The sequence below is a fragment of the Sceloporus occidentalis genome, unplaced genomic scaffold (assembly GCF_023333645.1).
Source record: "Sceloporus occidentalis isolate IW3139 unplaced genomic scaffold, rSceOcc1.0.p SCAF_1, whole genome shotgun sequence".
Classification (NCBI taxonomy): Eukaryota; Metazoa; Chordata; class Lepidosauria; order Squamata; family Phrynosomatidae; genus Sceloporus; species Sceloporus occidentalis.
Window position 1 is genome coordinate 68,736,737 of NW_028316981.1, and position 22,666 is coordinate 68,759,402.

The window sequence follows — 22,666 nt, forward strand, 5'->3', positions numbered from 1 at the left end:
TTGCATTAAGTTAATAAAATCAATCTGAAGAAGGAAAGGTTGAGATGGAGTGAACTACTGTACATTAAAGTAATCTTATGGAACAATAATAACAGTTTTTGCCATATATTTGAGTGTTACTTGATAGATTTCTGGTTATAAAGCAAAAACTATTATATACCAAGATAATCATATCTTTTAAAAATGTTAGGTAGGGCATTGCCAGTGGAACTAGTTCATTCATTGCTCTCTTAACATGATCCATCTAAAGTGAGTTGAGTAGAATTATGTCAACACTGTTCACCTGTGAGAATCAGCGTTATAGATCTATTGTATTTATGTCGTGCATAAGTTATATTGGAGCTTCAATTCTTTAAATACTTCCGTGTAATTTTCTGTCTAATTTTCAGGAATTTGTTAACTGGAAAGAAGCCAGATTGACTTGGAGTTTTTTTAAGCAGTCATTCCTGAAACAAGTTTTAACAGAAGGTAGGCATGATTCTTTCTTCATCTTGTATCTTTTTTGAGCATCTCTCTTTTTCAAACAACATCAGAAAAACATCTTTACTTACCACTTTTGTATTTTCCAGAATGGTTATTAAGTGCTAGGGTAGACAACAGTGAGATGTGTGCTATTCCCTTGTAGTTTTAGTTTTTGAAATGAAAGACACCCATTTTGCTGGTACACTTGGTCCTCAGCTTTTATGGGAGTTAGGGGTGCAGTCGCACATATAGGCTGCAAATATAAGCTCACTTATTTTCTTTTCCTGAGAGTACTTTTCTAGGCATCTGTAGGTCTTCTAGCATGACTCCAAGGCAGATGAAAGGTCCTCCCTCCATCTTAACTGCCACCACCCTGACCTTGGAGGGAGAGAAGAAGAGGCAGGCACAACTCCATCATGCTTAGACCCAGAAGCAAATGGAGAACCCTTCCTCTGTTCCAGCTGTCACCTGGCCTGCCCTGGCCTGGGAGGGAAAGACAAACTGGCTATTATCTATTAGAATTGATCCCCTTCACCATTGCCATTCCCTTCTTTTGCGTCATGTCATTTTAGAATGTAAGTCTGAGGGAAAGGAGTGGTCAAATTAAAAAAAAATGTAAGACACTGTGAGAGCCTCTGTGGCAGAAAGGTATAAATACTCTAAATAAATAAATGAATAAACAAAGAAACATACTTTTGGAAGACGCTGACCATAGAATCATGCTGGAGGACCTACAGATCCCTAGAGAGAACACTTTTTTTGAGTAGCTGAGGCAAAAACAAAATTCTGTGAATAATCAAATCTGTGAATGCTTAATCTATAAATGTTGAGGGAGCGACTATATATGTATTTGAATGTGAAATTTTTTAAATTGGGCATTCTATGAATGGACAGGTTCCTCTTGTTCATGGAAAGCACTAAGATCTACTGGAGGTGCCCTCTTGAAGGGGGTTGATAGAAAATCATCTTTGTTTATTCTTCCTTGCCCCTCCAGCTCACTATATTACCTTTCATGGTTCTCTATCAGGTCCCCCAGCCATCCAGAGTAGCTTTTCATGAGAACAAGGAACTGCTGAGGAAAATAAACTTTGGGAAGATTGCCTCAGAAGTTCTGTTATGGATCAAATGCAAGATGTTTAGACAGAGGTGTCCCTCCTTTTCAAAAGCAGTTATTTATTATTTAGTTCTAAAATGCAGCCTCATTATAAATTTTGGTTTCACTTTTATGTCCTGAATTATCAACTGAATGTACAGAGTGCATGTGTGGAGTGGATCACCGTAGGATAATAGTGAAATGATTATGTAATATGTTTTATTGGTATGGGCACAAATTTGTAAGTTTGCATCTTTCTGTCAAATGAAACACAGGACAATTATATGTACACATGTTTATTGCAGGACTGTGAAAAGTACAACATGCGGGCTATGTGTGGCCCTGAGGGCCATTTTTAAAATTTTAATTGAATTTTTGATTTTTTTTTTTAAAATGAGTTTACAAATTTAGACATTAGTGGGTGGATTTGTCATTTCAACAACAACTTCAACATTTCAATGTCCTTTCCAATAACAACAACAATTTGAGGTTCCTTATGCAGTCACCTGCAAGTATAATGGAAAAGGAAATCAATGCCAATATTAATTTTATAGGTGAGAGATACGTGATGACTTTCCTGAATGTGTTAAATTTTGGAGACCAGGGTAAGTATGACAATATTACAATGATTACATAGCCATTGTTGTTTTTCAGATTGGAAGAACTTTGCATAGTTAAACCATTTTAAAGAAACACAGCCAAAAAACAAAACAAAAAAAACAAAAACAAAACTTTGATATGAATCTTGAGTGCAGCTGAGAAAGATACAAATTCTAAGACTATCATAAGAAAAATGAATGAGAAAAAAGAAAAAAGGGAATCTAAATTACTGTTTTTTAAATTACAGTTTCAGTTATACCATAATTTCTATTTGTAGAGCGTAATATTGTTGTTCATTGTTTTGTAAATGAAATAAGTACAGGAGCTGTTTGAGTTCTGTTTCCAAGGTGATTTAGGTTAAAAATAATGACCATCTTTCCTTTCCCATAGAAGTCTTTCCATTGATGCAGGAAGCCAATCTACAAATTGCAGTTGTGCAATGGATTCATTCTTGCTTTGCTATTTTGCAAGAGAAGTTGTGGCTGAAGCTTCTATGTTAGTGGTATGGTGAATCTGCTTCAGGGTTTAGTCTAGTTTTTAAGTAAGCAATTCAGCACATTGAATAGACTCAGGAGCTTAGATAACTGTTTTAAAGTTTGGACTAAAGCTCACTGCAGGTTGTCTATCTGGCTGATATGGTAGCAGACTCATGGTTAAAATAGCTCTTGGCTTACCATATGGCCAGAATATTCACATGACTGGGTCTTTCTACATGCTTAGACTTGCCACATGGTGTAGTTTTAGCAACAAAACATGGACAGTGGTAATCTGAGTTTTTGGCCCGAAACAAATGGGCCAAAAGAAGCAGCTTCTGGCTGGTTTGGTGGCATGGCTTTACATGATGCAAGCTCCCAAAGTGGCTAGAACCCACTTTGATGCTACAAAAAGGAGCACAAAGCTGCTGAAAAAAGGAGTTGCTTTAAACTGACTCCTGGTCAGCGCAGCTTGGAATCTGCGGCAGCAGCACACTTTGGGAGTGGGCCGTGCCGTTGCCACAGTTTTGGCTTGGTCGTGGCCAGAGTGGCCAGAGGCCACTGGTTCCTGGCCATCTGCTTTGCTCCTTTGATAAGAAAATGGTAATATTGCCACTTAGGCTGCATCCGCACTGCATAATTAATTCAGTTTGACACTACTTTAACTGCCGTGGTTCAGTATTATGGAATTCTGGGAACTATAGTTTGTTGTGGCATCAGAGCTCTTTGACAGAGAAGGCTAAATGTCTCATATAACTACACATCCTAGAATACCATAGCATTGAGCCAAGACAGTTAAAGTGGTGCCAAACTGGATTATTTCTGCAATGTGGATTTAGCTTTAGTTAGAAAATTTAGGGGCCGAAAAGACTGGCTGTAAAAGCCAGCTTCTGGGAGGCTTGGGGGCATGGTATTTTGATGCTGCAAACCCCAAAGTCACACAGCCGTTCAGACAGGAGCGGCTTCAAGCTGCTCTGGGGATGTGGTGTTTTGACACCACATGCCCCCGGAGCAGTTTGAAACCACCCTGGGGTTGCGGTGGGGCAACCTAAGGCAGCTTTTTTACTGGTCCAAATAGAAGCGGATCTTTTCTGCTCCTATTTGGTCCGGCTCCGGACTGGGCCTGTGGCATGTGGTTGCTGTAGCGCTGTGGTGAACGGTGCCAGGGTAGACTCAGTCTGCCCTTTTTGGGCAGTCTGCTTCACCCCTCTATTAGGAAAATAGCACATACTACAATGCACCCTTCCCTTATGCAGGGGATCCATTCCCTTCCCCCCTGCATAAGGGAGAAAATGTGTATGCTCAAGCCCCATTAGAAGCTTCTTCTGATGCTGCACCCGCATATAATGCGGGTGCAGTATACCATTGATTATCATATATGCTCATCTCCAAGTCAAAAAATTTATGCAAAAAAACTGACCCCAGAATCCTGGGTCAACTTATATACTAGTCAATACGGTAATATTGCTCAGAAAGATCCTAAAAGAAGTGCTGCCCAGTACCCCATTCTCCTTACTTTAACAGCTGCTGCTCAGCCAAGAAGAGAGGGTGTGAGTGTCCCCCTGCTTTGCAAGAGAGATTAATAAGACCCACTTCCTTTGCAAGAAGGGTGCATGTGTGTGTGGCCGTGTGTGTGTATGTGTTCCTCCTTTGCCAGAGCAATGCTAAAGATCCATTCCCTTTGCAAGGAGGTGTGCACATGAGTGTGTGTGTGGTGACTGGCACTTCACTGATGCCTTTGCTTTGTACTTTATGTCCTTCTGGCAGGCCTTCCCGGAATAAAATACTTAGCCACGAAAAAGACTTCCCCATTTATCGAACTCTGCCCATGGTCATTGGATTTTAAAATGTTAGTTTTAGTCTTATACTGTTTAATCCTGTTTTAAGGGGGGGGGTACTATGTATATATGGATATATTTTAGCCTGTTGTATGCCACTTTCATTGCTTGGGGAAACGCAGGATAAAAATAAAAATTTTATTTTTATTTTATTTGTTACATGCCTCTAAATTTTAGAGGTGACTAAAGGAGGGCGACTAAAATGGTGAAGGGTCTGGAAACCATGCCCTATGAGGAACGACTTAGGGAGCTGGAGATGTTTATCCTGGAGAAGAGAAGGTTAAGAGGTGATATGACAGCCCTGTTTAAATACTTGAAGGGATGTCATATTGAGGAGGGAGCTGGCTTGTTTTCTGCTGCTCCAGAGACTAGGACCCGGAGCAATGAATGCAAGGATACAAGAAAAGAGAAACCACCTCAATATTAGGAGGAACTTCCTGACAGTAAGGGCTGTTCGACACACTCCCTTGGAGTATAGTGAAATCTCCCTCCTTGGAGGTCTTTAAACAGGGGCTGGATGGCCATCTGTTGGGGATGCTTTGATTGAGATTTCCTGCATGGCAGGGGGTTGGACTGGATGGCCCTAGTGGTCTCTTTCAACTCTATGATTCTATGATTTATTCTCAACTTATCCACAGGTCATATCAAAATCCAAAATTTTAGCCCCAAAACCATCCCTCGACTTATACATGAGGTTGACTTGTACATGAGTATTTACAGTATTTGATAGATGGATAGCTATAAATATAAAGAAGCAGTCTTATTTTGCATCAAATTTGTACAGCGATATTTTATTATATTTGGAATTTTTAAAAATGGTTCACCATTTTCTATTGTTTTTTGTTTTGTTTATTGGCGTAAAAGATGTGCTGATCATTGCCTACTCATAGTAAAACACAGCTTTTTTATTAATTTTTTTAAGTCACCGAATCTTTGATTAATCATGAACACTGTAGAGTTTATACATTTATAGACCTTATAACTGTGTTACGACATTTGCAGTTTTTATTGATATTGTTGATAAAATTGTAACATTGAAAAAGTGTTTTTGAGAAGAGGTAGTAGTATAATTTACTGCATTGTAAGATACACACTATTCTTACTACTGTCAGTAATGAGCATACTTTAATTTGAAAAGCAGTAATGAGAATACTTTATTTTTCTTTTTATTTATAAAGGTGTATATGATATAGTGAATAACCTCGGTTCTCTGACAGCGCGATTTATATTTTTGCCAATTGAAGAGAGTTTTTATATTTACTTTGCTAAGGTTCTGGAACGAGGGAAAGATATCAAGCTACAGAAACAGGTAAATATAGTCTTATTAGGCAGTAGATTGAAAATTTACATTTAAAATAAAAATAAAGAACATCTATTTATTTCAGCTATTTATGAGTGACCTTGCATTGGTATTATAATTAAAATTATAGGAATATAGCAAGTTGGAAAATATAATTAAGGGGGAAAGTACAGCCTCATTGTATAGCTATTTTTGTCTGAAAAGAAGAAAACTAGATTATAGCTGTTTGTTTTATTTTATTTTTTATTTTTTGTAAGAGGTCATGAGTAGAGTTTATATTAGAAAAGGCATACATAAGAAATTTATAAAACTCTGATAACTTTTGTTGTGGTTTCTGATTTCAAGGTGGGTTTTGTTTTGCAGTGTTTAGAGCAGGAGTAGGCAACTGAGGAAGGCTAGGTGGGCTGCATTACCCCCCATGGGAACCTTGTTCGGTCACACATACTCCACTCCAGAATGGCTCTCTAATGCCTCCTGAAGTATGAAATCATTTTCACACCCCCAGTGAACAGTTTGGAGCATTTCAGGGCAATTTCTTTAAATTATTGAAAAAATTGTTATTGACCCTAACAGGTCAATAACCCAGGGAGCCTCCAGACATTGTGGAAATGCCCCCCAGATGCCCTGAGTGCATTTGGGGGCATACTGGAACAAAAATATTTTTGATCCCTGCAGGGCTTGGGAACCATAAAAACAGCCCTGTGGTATGGGCTGCACTTTGGGCACCCCTACCTTAGAATATATAGTTAACAGTAAATTTCATTGAAATCAATGGGACTTGCCTTTGAGAATATGTTTGAAGGAACAGGAACAGACTGCCCCGAAGGGGTGGCTTGAAGCTTCCTCTGAGAAAGCCGGATTGGGACCGCAGCAACAACACGCTATGGCACCAATCTGCCTTTTTGCCAGCCCAGAAAGCAGTGGGAAATTGCCGCTCATTTTTATACTGACAAAAAGCCAATTTTTCCCACCCCACTGCAGCTTTACGGTGCTCCAGCAGTGTGCAGAATGTAAATGCATGCTGCCAGAGTGCTCAGAAGCTGGTCCATGTCTTGGGGGCATGTGGCATCTAAACACCACGCCCCCCAAGCCACTGGCAAGCTGGCATTTAGAACTGGTCTGTTTTGCCCCATAACATCCAAACAATGATAGCCCCTGCGCAGAACCCTTTATTTAACCCAACAACGGCCTGCTGTGATGCATTTAACAACTTCTTTGCAGATAAAATCTCTCAGATAAGAGCGACTTAGATGCCAGTATTGTGACAGAAACAATGGACAAGGTGTCCAGCGATTCCGTTAATGAGATTGTACTGGATCAGCTTCAATCTGTGAGTACCGATGACGTGGACAAGCTCCTTGGTAGAGTGAGGAAAACAACTTGCCCTCTCGACCCTTGCCCATCATGGCTGGCCGTCCAGGGGGTGGGATGCATTGAGGAAGTTCCTTATGGGTATCATCAATGCATCCTTCAGGGAAGGACATATTCCATCTTGTCTGAAGGAAGCGGCTGTTAGGCCGCTTCTGAAAAACCCTTCCCTGGACCCCCTGGATATGAACAACTATAGGCCAGTCTCTTTGCTACCATTCTTGAGCAAGGTAATCGAGAGGGCGGTTGCTCTTCAACTCCAAGCTGTCTTGGATGAAACCGATTATCTAGACCCATTTCAAACTAGCTTCAGGACAGGCTTTGGGGTTGAGACTGCCATGGTTGCCTTGACTGATGATCTGCGTCTGAGCATCGACAGGGGCAGTGTGACCCTGTTGGTGCTCCTAGACCTCTCAGCAGCTTTTGATACGATAGATCATGGCATCCTCTTTGATCGCCTGAGGGGGCTGGGAATTGGAGGCACTGCATTGCAGTGGTTCTGTTCCTTTCTCGGGCAGATCCCAGAGGGTGATGCTCGGGGACAGTTGCTCTAGTAAAAGGGAGCTCACCTGTGGAGTCCCGCAGGGTGCTATTCTGTCCCTGATGTTATTTAACATCTACATGAATCATAGAATCATAGAATCATAGAATCATAGAATCATAGAGTTGGAAGAGACCACTAGGGCCATCCAGTCCAACCCCCTGCCATGCAGGAAATCCAATTCAAAGCATCCCTGACAGATGGCCATCCAGCCTCTGTTTAAAGACCTCCAAGGAAGGAGACTCTATCACCCTCCGAGGGAGTGCATTCCACTGTCGAACAGCCCTTACTGTCAGGAAGTTCCTCCTAATGTTGAGGTGGAATCTCTTTTCCTGTAGCTTGCATCCATTGTTCCGGGTCCTGTTCTCTGGAGCAGCAGAAAACAAGCTTGCTCCCTCTTCAATATGACATCCTTTCAAATATTTAAACAGGGCTATCATATCACCTCTTAACCTTCTTTTCTCCAGGCTAAACATCCCCAGCTCCCTAAGTCGTTCCTCATAGGGCATGGTTTCCAGACCCTTCACCATTTTTGTCGCCCTCCTTTGGACACGCTCCAGTTTCTCAATGTCCTTTCTGAATTGTGGTGCCCAGAACTGGACACAATATTCTAGGTGGGGCCTGACCAGAGCAGAATACAGTGGCACTATTACTTCTCTTGATCTAGACACTATACTTCTATTGATGCAGCCTAAAATAGCATTGGCCTTTTTAGCTGCCGCATCACACTGTTCACTCATGTTCAACTTGTGGTCTACTTGGACTCCTAGATCCCTTTCACACGTAGTTTCATTCAGCCAGGTGTCACCCATCCTATATCTGTGCATTTTATTTTTCCGCCCTAAGTGCAATACCTTACATTTCTCTGTGTTGAATTTCATTTTGTTAGCTTTGGCCCAGCTTTCTAGTCTATTCAGGTCATTTTGAATCTTGATCCTGTCCTCTGGGGTATTAGCTATTCCCCCTAATTTGGTGTCATCTGCAAATTTGATAAGTATGCTCCCAATTCTGTCATCCAGGTCATTGATAAAGATGTTGAATAGCACTGGGCCCAGGACAGAGCCCTGTGGGACCCCACTGGTCACTTCTCTCCAGGATGAAAAGGAGCCATTGTTGAGCACCCTTTGGGTTCGGCCGGTCAACCAATTACAGATCCATTTAACAGTTCCTTTGTCTAGCCCACATTTTACAAGCTTGTTTGCAAGAATGTCATGGGAAACCTTGTCAAAGGCCTTACTGAAATCAAGATATACTATATCCACAGCATTCCCTTCATCTACCAAGCTGGTAATTTTATCAAAGAAAGAGATTAGGTTTGTCTGGCATGACTTGTTTCTCTGAAACCCATGTTGACTTTTTGTGATTATGGCATTGCCTTCTAGATGTTCACAGACTCTCTGTTTAATGATCTGCTCCAGAATCTTTCCTGGTATTGATGTCAGACTAACTGGACGATAATTGTTGGGATCCTCTTTTTTCCCCTTTTTGAAGATGGGGACAACGTTTGCCCTCCTCCAGTCAGCTGGGATCTCTCCTGGTGTCCAGGAGTTTTCAAAGATTATTGCCAATGGCTCCGATATTACATTTGCCAGTTCTTTTAATACCCTTGGATGGAGTTCATCTGGTCCCGGAGACTTAAATTCATTTAGATTAATAAGGTGTTCCTCTACTATCTCTTTACTTATTCTGTGCTGAAATTCCCCTGTTCTGTCCTCTGCTCCATTATCCTCAGGTTGAGCACCCTTTGCCTTTTCTGAGAAGACTGAGGCAAAGAAGGTGTTGAGTAATTCTGCCTTTTCTCTGTCTTCTGTTAGCATTTTGCCATCTTCTCCACGCAGTGACCCTACCGTTTCCTTCTTCTTCCTTTTGCTGCGGACATATCCAAAAAAGCCCTTTTTATTGTTCTTAACCTCTCTAGCAAGCCTGAGTTCATTCTGCGCTTTAGCTTTTCTGACTTTACCCCTACACATGCCTGCTATTTTTTTGAATTCCTTTTTTGTGATTTCCCCCTTTTTCCATTTCTTATACATGTTCCTTTTCAAACTTAGCTCTGTTGAAAGTTCCTTAGTCATCCATCCTGGTTTCTTGAGACACCTCCCGTTTTTCTTTCTCACTGGAACTGTTTGAAATTGTGCCTTCAGTATCTCTCTTTTGAGAAACTCCCATCCATCCTGAACTCCTTTATCTTTTAGTATTTCTGACCATGGAATCGCCCTCAATACTTCTCTAAGTTTACTGAAATTCGCTCTCCTAAAGTCTAGGATGCGTGTCTGACTATGCCTGGCTTCTCCTTTCCACTGTATTACAAACTCCAGGAGAACATGGTCACTTCCACCTAATGATCCCACCACTTGCACCCCATTAACCAAGTCATCCTTGTTGGTTAGGATCAGATCTAAAATAGCTGACCCCCTTGTTGCCTCTTCCACCTTTTGGACCATGAAATTGTCTTCCAGGCAAGTGAGGAATTTGCTAGACCTTGAGCATTTTGCTGAGTTTGACTTCCAGCAAATATCAGGGTAGTTGAAGTCGCCCATCACTACTACATCTCTCCTTTCTGAGTGTGTGGTCATCTGTTCTAGAAAGGCATCATCCAATTCCTCAGTCTGACTTGGGGGTCTGTAGTAGACTCCCACTGTAACATCCTTGTTGTTTCCCTCCCCTTTGATTCTTATCCAGATGCTCTTCACCTGGCTTCCATGATTGATGTCCAGGATCTCTTCACTGGTGTAAATATCTCTGACATATAGTGCTATTCCTCCTCCTTTCTTGTTTGGCCTATTTCTCTTAAAAAGGTTATACCCCTCTATTTCCACATTCCAATCATGAGACTCATCCCACCAGGTTTCAGTGATGCCTATTATATCATATTTGCTTTGTTGTACTAGGAGTTCGAGTTCATCCTGCTTATTTCCCATGCTCTGTGCATTAGTGTAGAGACATCGCAGACCATGGTTCCCTTTTACTTGCTGCCTGTGCAAGTTTTTTTGCCTCCCACTGTTGGGTCCTTGCACTGTTTGCCTTGTTTCCTCTGTGTCAGTTTGACTATTTTCGCCATCCCTTTCGCCTTCCTTAATATTGTCTCCCTTCCCCTCGGAACTCAGTTTAAAGCTCTCCTGATCAAGTTCTTGAGACTGTTGGCAAAAACATTTCTTCCAACTGGCGTGAGATGCAACCCGTCCGTTGCAAGAAGTCCCTCCTCATGGAACCGCAGCCCATGATCGAAGAATCCAAATCCTTCTCGGCGGCACCATCTGCGAAGCCAGTTGTTCACATCTGCTATTTTCCTCTCCCTTCCTGGACCATGCCCTTCAACTGGCAGAAGAGACGAGATGACAACCTGTACATCCATTCCTTTCAGCTTCCTACCAAGCGCCTCGTAATCGCTTTTGATGTTCTGAATGCTGTGTCTTGCAGTATCATTAGTTCCCACGTGGACCAAAAGGAAGGGGTATTGGTCAGTAGGCTTGACCAGTCTTGTCAGCCTCTCTGTCAGATCACGGATCTTTGCACCTGGAAGACAACACACCTCTCGAGACATCTTGTCAGGCCTACAAATCACTGCTTCTGTACCCCTCAGCAAGGAGTCCCCCACTACGACCACACGCCTCCTCCGAGGCTTAGCAGCGACTGTTCCCTCGGGTGGGACTCTCAGGCTCCCCTGCTCCGTCCCTGAAGTCTGTCCATGCTGCTCTTCTTCATCCTCCTTGATAAGGGAAAGAGCTTGGAATCGATTCTCTAGCTGCAAGCTCCCCGAACAATTCCTTCTTGGCTTACTTCTCTTTGTGACATTCCTCCAGCTGTCTGCCTCCTCTGTTTGGCAAGTGACCTCTTCCAACCTAGCCGCTGGGTGAGATCATTTGGAGTTATGGAGCTGGGTGTTATCAGTATGCTGATGACAGCCAAATCCATTTCTCCATGTCTTGTTCGTCGGCCTTGAATTCTGATGGCGTCTCCTCTCTCAATGAATGTCTTCGGGCAGTAATGGGCTGGATGAGGAAAAACAGATTGAGATTGAATCCAGACAAAACGGAAGTGCTCACGGTAACGGCCCCGAAACCAAGAATTGGGTTGCAACCTCCAGTCCTGGATGGGGTCACACTCTCCGTCAAGGACTGTGTTCGCAGTCTGGGGGTGCTCCTTGACTCGTCGCTCCTGATGTCGAACCAGGTAAATGCGACAGTCAGGAGCGCCTGTTATCAGCTTCGGCTGATACGCCAGCTGCACCCTTTTCTGGAAGTAAGGGATCTTGAGACTGTTATGCACACTCTGGTAACCTCACGTCTAGACTTCTGTAATGCGCTCTACATGGGGCTACCCTCGTGCTTGGTCCGGAAACTGCAATTAGTACAGAATATGGCAGCCAGAGTAATTTCTGGAACATCCAGGAGGGACCATATTACGCTGGTTCTAAAGTCCCTCCACTGGCTGCCCATTAGCTTCCGGACCCAGTACAAGGTGTTGGTTATCACCTTTAAAGCCCTAAATGGCTTGGGTCCAAACTATCTTCAGGGCCGCCTTCTCCCCTATAATCCTCCCCGCGCACTCTGCTCCTCTGGGAGAGGCCTACTTCAGCCACAAAAATCTAGGCTTTCGACTACCTCCCAGAGGGTATTTTCCATCGTCGCCCCCAGACTGTGGAACAGCCTGCTGGATGAGATCCGTCTACTTACATCCTTAGACAGCTTTAAAAAGGCTGTTAAGACGGATCTCTTCCTGCAGGCCTTCCTAGAATAGAGAACCCAGCCTTAGAAGAACGTCTGGGAAAGATACTGCTGCTCCCACTGATTGTTTGCGGGTGTGATGTTGCTGACTTTTTGGTCAGTTTTTAACTTGTATGTTTGTTTGTGTATTTTTTGTTTTGTGCCTTTTTAAATATTGTATTGGATTTAATACTTTTTTAAGGAGGGGAGGGTATTAGGGATTTTATATGTTCTGTATTTTTAACTTTGTTAGCCGCCCCGATTGTTCTCAGAGGGGCGGGATACAAATTATTATTATTATTATTATTATTATTATTATTATTATTAATTAGGCCAACCAAAATGCACAATTACATGTTGCAAGCTTTCGAAGTCACACTGGCTTCTTCATCAGGCAAACAGGAGAAAAAAATTGAAGATGTTAGTCATAGGCTTGCATTTTCTGTTTCTGGTCTTAGTTCAGATGATAGGGAGGGCTATCTGCAGGCTGGCACCTCCGCCTTTTGCCATGCAGTCACTGGTAGATTTTCAAAGTCAAGGAAATTAAATATCCATTTCATTTGCCATTCAAAGAAGATGTTTCCTTGAAATACAGCATATCTCTTTCCTTTGTGAAGCCACAGGCTCCTATGTAGGTAGAGAACACTGAATTTCTCAAGAAGTCTTCATGTTTTGCATAAGGAAAACCTTTAGGTGGTGTAGAGGTAAAGCATGCCAATCAGTTCCAATATTAGAATTGCTTTACCTTTGTTGGAGGCAGAAGCCTCAGATGGCAAGATGCCAGTGCACTGGCTCTCATAGTTAGTTTCTGCACAGGCATTGTGTATATTTTTTGTGTAGCAGCTAAAGCTGGTTTTCATGACATACCTTTCATGGAGGTAAATAAAATATTAGGTTCAATGTAGAATGAATATAGGGTGACTTTAACTTTTCTCATTAAGTATAGCTTTATTCTTTGGATTGTCCTTGTATATTACGTTATGCATTATGATCTTGTACTTCAAGAGCTGTTGGTTTGCTTCAAGCATCAAAAGGAATATAATATTATGCTGTTTTTCTTGATACCCAGTGTTATTGCTTTCCTCTGATGCTGTCGAGGCTAATTCTGTCAACATGGTTAGCAGATTTTCATGGATTTCCTGATGTTTTGGTTCATGAAGGGATTTGTACAAATTAATTGCTTATGTCTAGAAATTTCAGCACAAACTATAAATGTAGGTGCTGTTTAATTATTATAATTTGCCTGTAACTAGCAAGTTAAAAATAGTGGATTGTAAAATCTAATTAATAACTTTATAAAATTGTTGCTATAATTTAATGGATATTGTTTGGTTGCATCTCTAAAATTAATTCATTTCTTTTTTGTAGGATGATATCTCCATGGCAGCAGCTGTATTAGAGTCACTATTAAAACTAGTGCTTCTGATTGGCCTAACCATTACAGTTTTTGGCTATGCATATTCTCAGTTGGCACTGGATTTTTATGGAGGTTCAATGCTCAGTGTAGGATCAGGTAATGATTGGTATTGTTCTGAAACTAGATTCATAAATAGATAATTATTTTCCGAAAGTCTCCTCTGTTTTTCATTGTCTGAAAATACTATCTACACAGAAAAACTGTCACAGAATACTTGACACATTCAAACTGGATGTCCCATCATTTGAGTAGAGTAAAAACGCATTTTTCCTTTGTTCATTGAAAATGTAATGCATTTTGGGTGTTACAGAGTAATAGTGAAAATTGGTTGACTAAACTGTATGAATACATTGCTTTGAGCTACTATAGGGAGAAGTAGTGATTCTCTTTATAATAGTGTTAGTTATTTTTTCTTGTTATTAAATCCTTTTTAAGATAATAATTATTACGGTACTATAATCCTTCAAAGGTCTTTTACAAGAGATAACATTGTTTTTGTGGAGTATGTTTTATTTTGGAATAATAGAGAAACATCCTTGTGTAGTTTTTGTGGAGTATGTTTTATTTTGGAATAATAGAGAAACATCCTTGTGTAATGTTAATTTTCTTGTTAATTTCTTACACTTTCTAGTGTATATTGTTTTGTGGTCTTAAAAATTATCAGTAAAATAGTGCTAATTGGAAATAGATACAGAGCAACTACATCCATTTTATTAAGGTTACGTTCCTTTTCTACCCAGTGTGAGGGGATACTTCTAAGTAAATGTGCATAAGATTGAATTGCATCAGCAAACTTGCAATAATGTTTTTTTTAAAAGAAGTTTTTTTGAATGGTAAAACTGTGTAACAATACAAACTAGTAAGGACTGGTATTGCCCATCTTATTTCTGTGCCATGAACAAGATGTCTTACTGATCTTGTTGACTGAGGTAATATTGGATATATTACATACTTATGAAGGTTGTTTTTAAAGGGCTGACTCAATATTTTCATTTGAAATTAATTTTGGAATAAGTACAATGTGTCAGTCAACTGTACTTTGGCATCTGTCATGTTCATAGAAATGATGGATAAATTTGGTTAATGATATGTAGATTAGTGGTAGCCATCTGCCTCGTCATAGGCGTCTGATGGTCTTCAGTGTTGTACAGTTTTTCTGTTTCTACCATGAAACATTCTCTGGCAATTGCAGAAGCTAAGAAAGTGGCATTACCAATAACTGCGAAATGTAAGGTGTATGTGTGTGTTTGTGTGCCTTGAAGTATAGAAGTGAATAAACTGTGTGTATCTTATTGTTCACTTAGCAAAGGTAATATTTTTCTCCCCTAATACCATATACTGCAAGTGACAATGTGCAATAGTGTTATAATTTATTAACATCATTCTTATTTGTATGAGTGATATTATTCAAAGTTCAGTAATGAGAGTTTTCAGTTTTATTAACCTATTTGTCAAAATATTTTTGCAGGTCCAAGCCTCCTGCGTTGTTATAGTTTATATGTCTTGCTGATTGCTGTAAATGGGGTAACAGAATGTTTTACTTTTGCTTCAATGTGCAAAGAAGAAGTAGATAGGTAGGTTAATACAATCAAAGTAAGTGATAATGTAGCTTTCCTCTTATTCTCTTCACATTATTTGCTTTGCATAAGATAGAGAATCTGAATTAATACTCATCTGGATTCTTCACAGTAGTGCTACTTTTCTAACCATGAATGGATTAGGCCATTCTCATTATTCTGAAGGTATCATACTAAGTTGGCAAATGCTAAAATGCAAAGTCCTGATGGAATATCAGCAGAATGGAATAAGTCTGTAATGACACTTTATAAAATAATGCAGAAAATGTATAAAAAGTGATGAAGAACATAGCCACTATTATTTACCCATGGGGAAGAATGTCCCAGAAGGAGCAAAATCTAACCACTATCCTTGATACCCTTTGTGGCTTGACTAGTAAGGATTCCAAAGAGACACACACTGCAGAGGCCTCTCTGGTATACATTATCTTTGTAGAGTATAATGCTAGGTAAAACACAACAGTTTGAGTGTGGGGATTAACCTTGAAAAATGTGGTGTCTGCCTTAATGTCCTAAGATCAGCAACCTTTCAGTGAATCAGTATGCACAGCATGACTGGTCTCTTTCTCCCATGTCTGTGATCTAACCCCAGTCCTGCAGGTGACACAGTGGTAATTGCCACTGATGCCATCCCATGGTAATTATGCTCTAACACAATTATGTATCATGCAGTGATGGTAACTAGAGAACAGTCAAAAAGCTATAAGCCTTTCAAGTGAGCCCTTGACCCTTTTCTTCAGTGCACCTGTTTTGCATTTTTGCTGTTGAGCAGCTGTAAATGCCGAGTACACTCTAGTTGTCATGGATGTACCCTGAACAAGATCCACTGTTGAGCTTAGGATGCCTTTGTACTACAGTAGCTGAAGCAGATGCAGGTGGCCACACCACTCATCACAATCAAAGTTTATGGAACTCTTTCACTGCTAAAAACAAATGCTAAACTCTGTGCTGCTTTGAGTTAAATATTTGGGATAATAGAGTGTGCTGTGCCAGCTGTTGTCACTGTGCCATTGAGAAAGATGCTTAGCTACTACTTTATTTCAGCTATGTTTTTTGCCAAGTATATGATGCGTTTAAGGTGGATTTGTAAGATGTGATTAATTTGAAACCCCAGCATCAGTAAAGATATCCTCTGGTGAAAGACAGCATCCTTGAAGATGCTCATTACAGCCTTCTGCTCTAAGATCAGTATAGTGTTGAATTAATTCTCCTTTTCATGAATTAGTTATTAGCTCACATTTTCTGTATGCATATGCCTCTCTGAACTGGAGACACAGTATGTTTATGATACAACTTCTTTTGAAAGAAAACTTAGGATAATAAGTTAAATTTTTATTTACCATGGTAAACATTTCTGTAAATTAAAGGTATGTGAGGAGGGAGAGTCCATATTTTAATATTTTAAAATATTTTTATTCTTGAAACATAAACAGATATTATTGTAAGCTGATATTCATGAAATGGAAAAATAAATATTGACAATTATTTAAGACTCAAGTTCTGTTTACTATACTCCATTATGTTTTAAGACCAGGTGCTCTAGTTGGCATATATAATCTCACTGATAAATGATGATCTCAAAAATGTAGCAGCTATTCATCTGAGAACTAGAACTTAGCTATTCCAGACTCCCCTTGCATAAGGCAAAAAATACATATGCTCAAGCCCCATTCAATATAATGGGTCTCGTGCTTGCAGCATGGTAATGCGTGTGCTGCAGGCACAGGCACCATTCATTGTTTTGTCACGTGGCTTCAGAGTAAGCTGAAAGCAGCATATAATGCACCCGTTTATGACGGTGCACTGTAGTATCATAAGTATTATCCATCTAAATAACTTAAAGGCACCAGATTCCATCTGATCTTAGAAGCTAAGCAGGATCACTTCTGATTATTACTTGGATGGGAGACCACCTATGAATACTAGGCACTGTAGGTTATATTTCAGAGGATCAAGCTGGCAAAATCACCTGTGAGTATTCCTTGTCTAAGAAAACCCTATGAAATTCATCATCCTAAGTTACTAGATGCCTCAAAGAAATCCACACAGACACATTCCTCTTAGGTATGGCCATCCATTGAGTTGATGGCTGAGAAGAGATTTTTATTGCTGGATAATAATTAATCTGATAATCACTGACCACAAGGAATTATACATACATAAGCAGACTTAGGTTTGCTGTTAATACTGTTGCAAAAGACTTTGCCTTTCTCCCACCACCAATTTAGAAATTTGATTGTAATTTTGATTGTAATATTAAAATAGTTTTCTTGGATTTCTCTTTGCTTTTTAGGTACAACATTGTCATGCTAGCTTTGTCCTTTATATTTTTGTGCATGTCCTATTTCTTGACCCATTGGCAAGGCAGCATAGGTTTTATTTTTGCAAACTGCTTCAACATGGGGATTCGAATAGCACACAGCATCCATTACATCTACAAATATTTTGAAGAAAGTCCTTACAGACCTCTAAAAGGCCTTCTTATTTCACCATTACTTATTGTGGTTTATGTTATTAGTGGAATCACCACAGGTGTGTCAGAGGTGAGTGATGCTGCCAGTCTTCAAATTTTGCTTTCAATCTATTGGAATAGATTGCTAAAACATTCTTTTCATTATGTTTGTGGCAACTTTTCCCAGTGTAACCCAACTTTCTGAATGCACAGACGGCCCTGCTGGTTTATAGTGATAAGTATGTATTTCAAATAAAAGTTAAATTGTTATTGTTTCATCATTACAAATAGTAACATAATAGTAGCAGCATGTTGTAATGAGAACTATCTTAATAACACTAGTATTGATAATAGGAACAATAATACTACTAATAACAATAAGAAGTCAGAAAGCTGGTGTAGACAGTGCTAGTCCACAAAGCAATAAAATAAAGTCCAAATCCTTTTGTCCCAGCTGTAATGTCAGCTGTGTCCAATGTCACACCTTTTGACAACATAAAGGTCTGTTCTCTGTAGCCTCTCTGATACCATGGCCCTGGTAATGACATCTGTGACTTTAGGAACATGTTACACAGTCACTTGGGGTTAATTCAAGTGACTTCATGTCTTCATTTAGATGTCACTTCACTGCATTTCTACCTTGATTTCTAATGTTCAGCTTTCCTTTTCTTTAAATGTTTCTTCCTGTTCTATGATCTGTCCCTTTCATTTCCCTCTTCATTCTTTTACAGACCTTCAGTCCTGCATATAATTACTTGTCTTGGAAGTTATTTTTCATGTATTTATGGGCCTTGCTGTTGTTGTACTTTAGCTTCTTTTCCATTTTCTTTTTCCTTTCCTGTGCTGTTTGTTTGTTTGTTTCACTGTAACTTTTCAAACAGTGCTTTCCTTTCCCCTCTCCCTCCTTTCTTTTTCCCTCTACATATTCTCTTTTTGACTGGAAAGAGTATTGTGGTGCAATAGCTGAATGCAGGAAAACAATGTCCATTTCAAAGTAAGGTAGTACAAGTAACACAACAGTCTGATTTAGTGTAACTCTGCTGGTGTGTATTTACATCTCATTACATCTGTATAGGAGAGCCATAGTGGTTTGAGTGTTGGACTAAGACACTGGGAGACCAGGGTTCAAATCCCTGCTTGTCCATGGAAAGCCACTGGGTGACTTTGGGCAAGTCACACTCTCTCAGGATCAGAGGAAGGCAAGGGCAAACACCCTCTGAACAAATTCTGCCAAGAAAACCACATGATAGGGTCACAATAAGTCAGAAGTGACTTGGAAGTACAGAACAACAATTAACTGTACAAGTTTCAGACTGCTGTTGCATTAGATTTATCAGGTTTAAACAGGGAAAAGCCAAGTGTCTTCAGTTCTTACGATTAAATAAAACATTAAGTAGTTTTAATTAGCAAACCTGAAAAATGTAATTTTTGGCGACAACATGTATTCAGATTGTTTACAAATAACTATATAAGATATGCATGTAGCTATAAAATAGTCGTGTGGAAAATTAACTTTGTATATTAACTCTGTAACTTTATTTCCTTATTTGCATAATACATTTTAAAAGAAATAGTAAGAATAACAGAAAACATCCCCAACAATATACAGATTGCTTACATTTAAAACTATCTGAAATGCTCCAAACAAAACTTTTTCCTTACTTTCCATAAGTGTGAAATTCCTCAGTCTCCCATTTGTTTTCTTCAACTCTTTTAACACTGAAGATATGTAGGACAGTAGGCTGACCGAATTTCACCTCCCAAATGGGAACTGATACTAAAAACACTTTCCATACTAACGTTAACTTGTATATGAAGCTATTTTCTATGGCAGTATGGCTGCAGGGACATAGTTAAGAATAGGGTTAGTGAAAAAAGTTGAGTGATACTGTGGAGAGAAACATCAGGTCCCTTTTATTTATGAAAAATCACCACCTCCCCTTGCAACCTGCCTAGAATTTCAAAACCTACTGTGTGCCCCACTACCCTGACAGGCTAGCAACTCTTCCACACAAAGCAGGATTCCTGAGGAATCCTGAGATTAGTAATTTGGTGAGATATTCAGCCTGGTCTGTCACAGAGGTCTGGTGCCTTCCCAAACCACAAATCCCAGAATTATGTAGGATAGAGTAATGTCAGTTAAAGTGGTGACAAGCTGCAATTTATTTCTGCAATATGGATATGCTCTAAGTTGGTGAGTAGGCAAAGCAAGGCTTTCTTTGTGGCAGCACCTCAGCTGTGAAACTGTCTCCCAAGGGCGGGTCAGGCTCCATTCCTAATGAGCTTCTTGAAGCCAAGAATTTATTGTTCCAAATATATATTGTTCCCCACATATTTGGGTCTTTGTTCCTTAGAACCAGGTTGGGAACTATTATAACTGTGGGGGTTTGGAATTTTTTTAAAATCTGTGCACCACTTTAGTAATCATGGAAAGTTGAGAGTAATACATAAATACTAGAAATAAATAATAACAGAAGTTTGCTTTATTTGCAGGTGTTCCTGTGCTGTGATAATGGGTGGATAGCAAGGTTAATTCACGTTGGTGTGGGAGCCGTCTGCTTTATAGCAACACTTGCTGCTATATTTTTTACAGAAACCAAGCTGATCTATTTTGTCAGAACACACGTTTTATCAAAATATTCCAAAGAAGGACTGAAATAATCATGTGCCCATGGATGTATATGTTTGCTACAGACTATTTATACTTAACGTGGAAAATCAGTGTACAGATTAAAGATGTAAGAATGCTAATGTAACTCCTAATGCAGTTAATGAATATATATAGTGGATAATGTAGTGAGGTTCTCAGATCAAATAATTTAAACCAACAAGTTCACTTCAAACTCCCTATCTATGCCAGCGAGGGTTATTTTGTACACATGTAAGTAAGGTCTACAGGACTGCTGATTATGCATAACATTTACATTAATGAGTAACCATAATTTACTTGTGGCAGGGGCTAGTGAATATTAATATGAGACTGAAGGTTCCCATCAACTGATTTTTGAAACTGACACCTTTTAAATTGTTTGCTCCCAATTTTATTTCCAGTCAGACAGAACTAGACAGGCAGTTTCTCCAAAAAAATATTTTATTAAAACAAAATTGTTTGTTGGATTATGGCTTATTTTGGAATCACTGCAGTTTGTAATGTTTCAGCCTTTAGGGGGTTTTGTTCATAGAGGCAGCTTTGAAGTAAAGTAGATGATCTGTCTCCATATATATTATCAGTATTGGACAACATCCAGTATTGTGTGAATAGACATCTTCTTGGGACTTTCCCCTCATCTCCCGCTGTACCCCGAGTCTTTTCTACAGAATCTCCCTCCAATTTGTAACAGATTTTGACAGCATACTGTAACTATGTTTCTGGGGGAGTGGCAGGAGGGGGCTGAAGAAGGGAATGAAAATTGCCTCTTCACTGTCTAGCTGAGGGAATCTCTTAATTGGGCATCATCCACTGCCTATAATAGTTAATAAAACAGCTAGAACAGAATATTTCACAAGACAGGATCAGAATTCAAAATGACTTTAACAGATTGGGAAACTGGGCCAAAACTAACAAAATGAATTATAACAGGAAGAAATGTTGGGTACAGTGGAGCCTCCGCATACGCGGTCTTTTTATAGGCGGCTTTGAGCATAGGTGCTCAAAGCCGCCGGCGTGCGCGGGGTGGAAGGGGTGGCGCGTCCCATTCAATTGAATGGGCGTGCGCACCCGTTGCGCCTCTTGCGCTGCCGTGCCGCCGCGCATGAGCCCCATTGGAAACAATGGGGCTTGAGCATAGGCAAATTTTTTTATACGCGGAGGGATCCGGAACGGATCCCCCGCGTATAATAAGGTTACACTGTACTACACTTGGGCAGTAAAAATGAAATGCAGAGATATAGGATGGGCAACACTTTGCTTGACAACAGGTCATGCAAAACATATCTAGGAGTTTTAGTGGACCACAAGCTAAACATAAGTGAATAATATGGTGTGGCAACTAAATAAGCCAGTGCAATTCTAAGCTGCATCAATAGGAATATAGGCGGGATACAGACGGGCAAAAAGGGGTGTATTCATGACGTCATGAAGGTAGAGCCTTCAGACGGGCCTTACCTGAATGCCGCCATGAACACGCCCCCCGCACGCCCCAAGCGGGAAGAAGCGGCATTAAAAAGGTGCTGCTTTTCTCCGCTTCTTTTCCGTTTGATGCGCAGCTGCGCAGCTCCGTCTGTAAGCTGCTGCACCGGTACGCCAGAATTGCTACGCCGCTAATTTAAGTTGCCCATTTAAAAGCTCCGTGTCTGCTGCGTCACATAATGAGTCGGGGTCCTAGAACATGCGCAGTTTGCAGTCAGGCTTTAATTGCAGCGTCAGCTGCCATGCAGGTGTGGAAGCTGCAGCACAGCTGCAGCGCATTTTAAGACTCCTAACCCTTACCCTAACCCTAACCCTAACCCTAACCCTAGAGCAACATGTACGCATGCGCTGCTTGGAAAGTTTGGACTTTAAAGTGAGCCCCTACACACATTCCTGTGCCATTTTCACCTAACAATAAAAACCGCTAAAACTGTAAATATTTACATATATACAAGGGAGGTGATGGGGGATGGCAGGGGGACAGTGGTGGCAGCGGCGACAGCTGTGGCTGTGCATTGCAGATTCAGCAAGAGCGCGGGGACCAAAGGAGAGGAGGCATCTATGATGCTGGTGACACTGGCAAAGTGCAAGCGGACAAGGATGCCAACACCAGCTGATCACCAGCTGGCAGGAGACCACCATTGTTCTTGGGCAGAGCGGGGGGAAAAGTTTTAAAGGGGCTTGGGCACTTTAAATGTGCCCATAGGCTTTCT

At 40.4% G+C, this 22,666-nt stretch overlaps 1 protein-coding gene across 3 annotated transcripts in view; it reads left to right on the forward strand.

The window, feature by feature from the left end:
- The window catches only part of RFT1 (RFT1 glycolipid translocator homolog), a 34,025-nt gene extending 13,084 nt beyond the window's left edge, over window positions 1-20,941 (forward strand). For all 3 annotated transcript variants that reach the window (XM_089523921.1, XM_089523930.1, XM_089523938.1), the window contains 7 exons: window positions 390-468; window positions 2,110-2,160; window positions 5,645-5,775; window positions 13,747-13,891; window positions 15,264-15,369; window positions 17,666-17,915; window positions 20,318-20,941. In XM_089523921.1, coding sequence (XP_089380047.1) covers window positions 390-468; window positions 2,110-2,160; window positions 5,645-5,775; window positions 13,747-13,891; window positions 15,264-15,369; window positions 17,666-17,915; window positions 20,318-20,485 — 930 coding nt within the window. In that variant the 3' untranslated portion in view covers window positions 20,486-20,941. The remainder of the gene's footprint in view (window positions 1-389; window positions 469-2,109; window positions 2,161-5,644; window positions 5,776-13,746; window positions 13,892-15,263; window positions 15,370-17,665; window positions 17,916-20,317) is intronic.
- The last annotated feature ends 1,725 nt before the right edge of the window (window positions 20,942-22,666 follow it).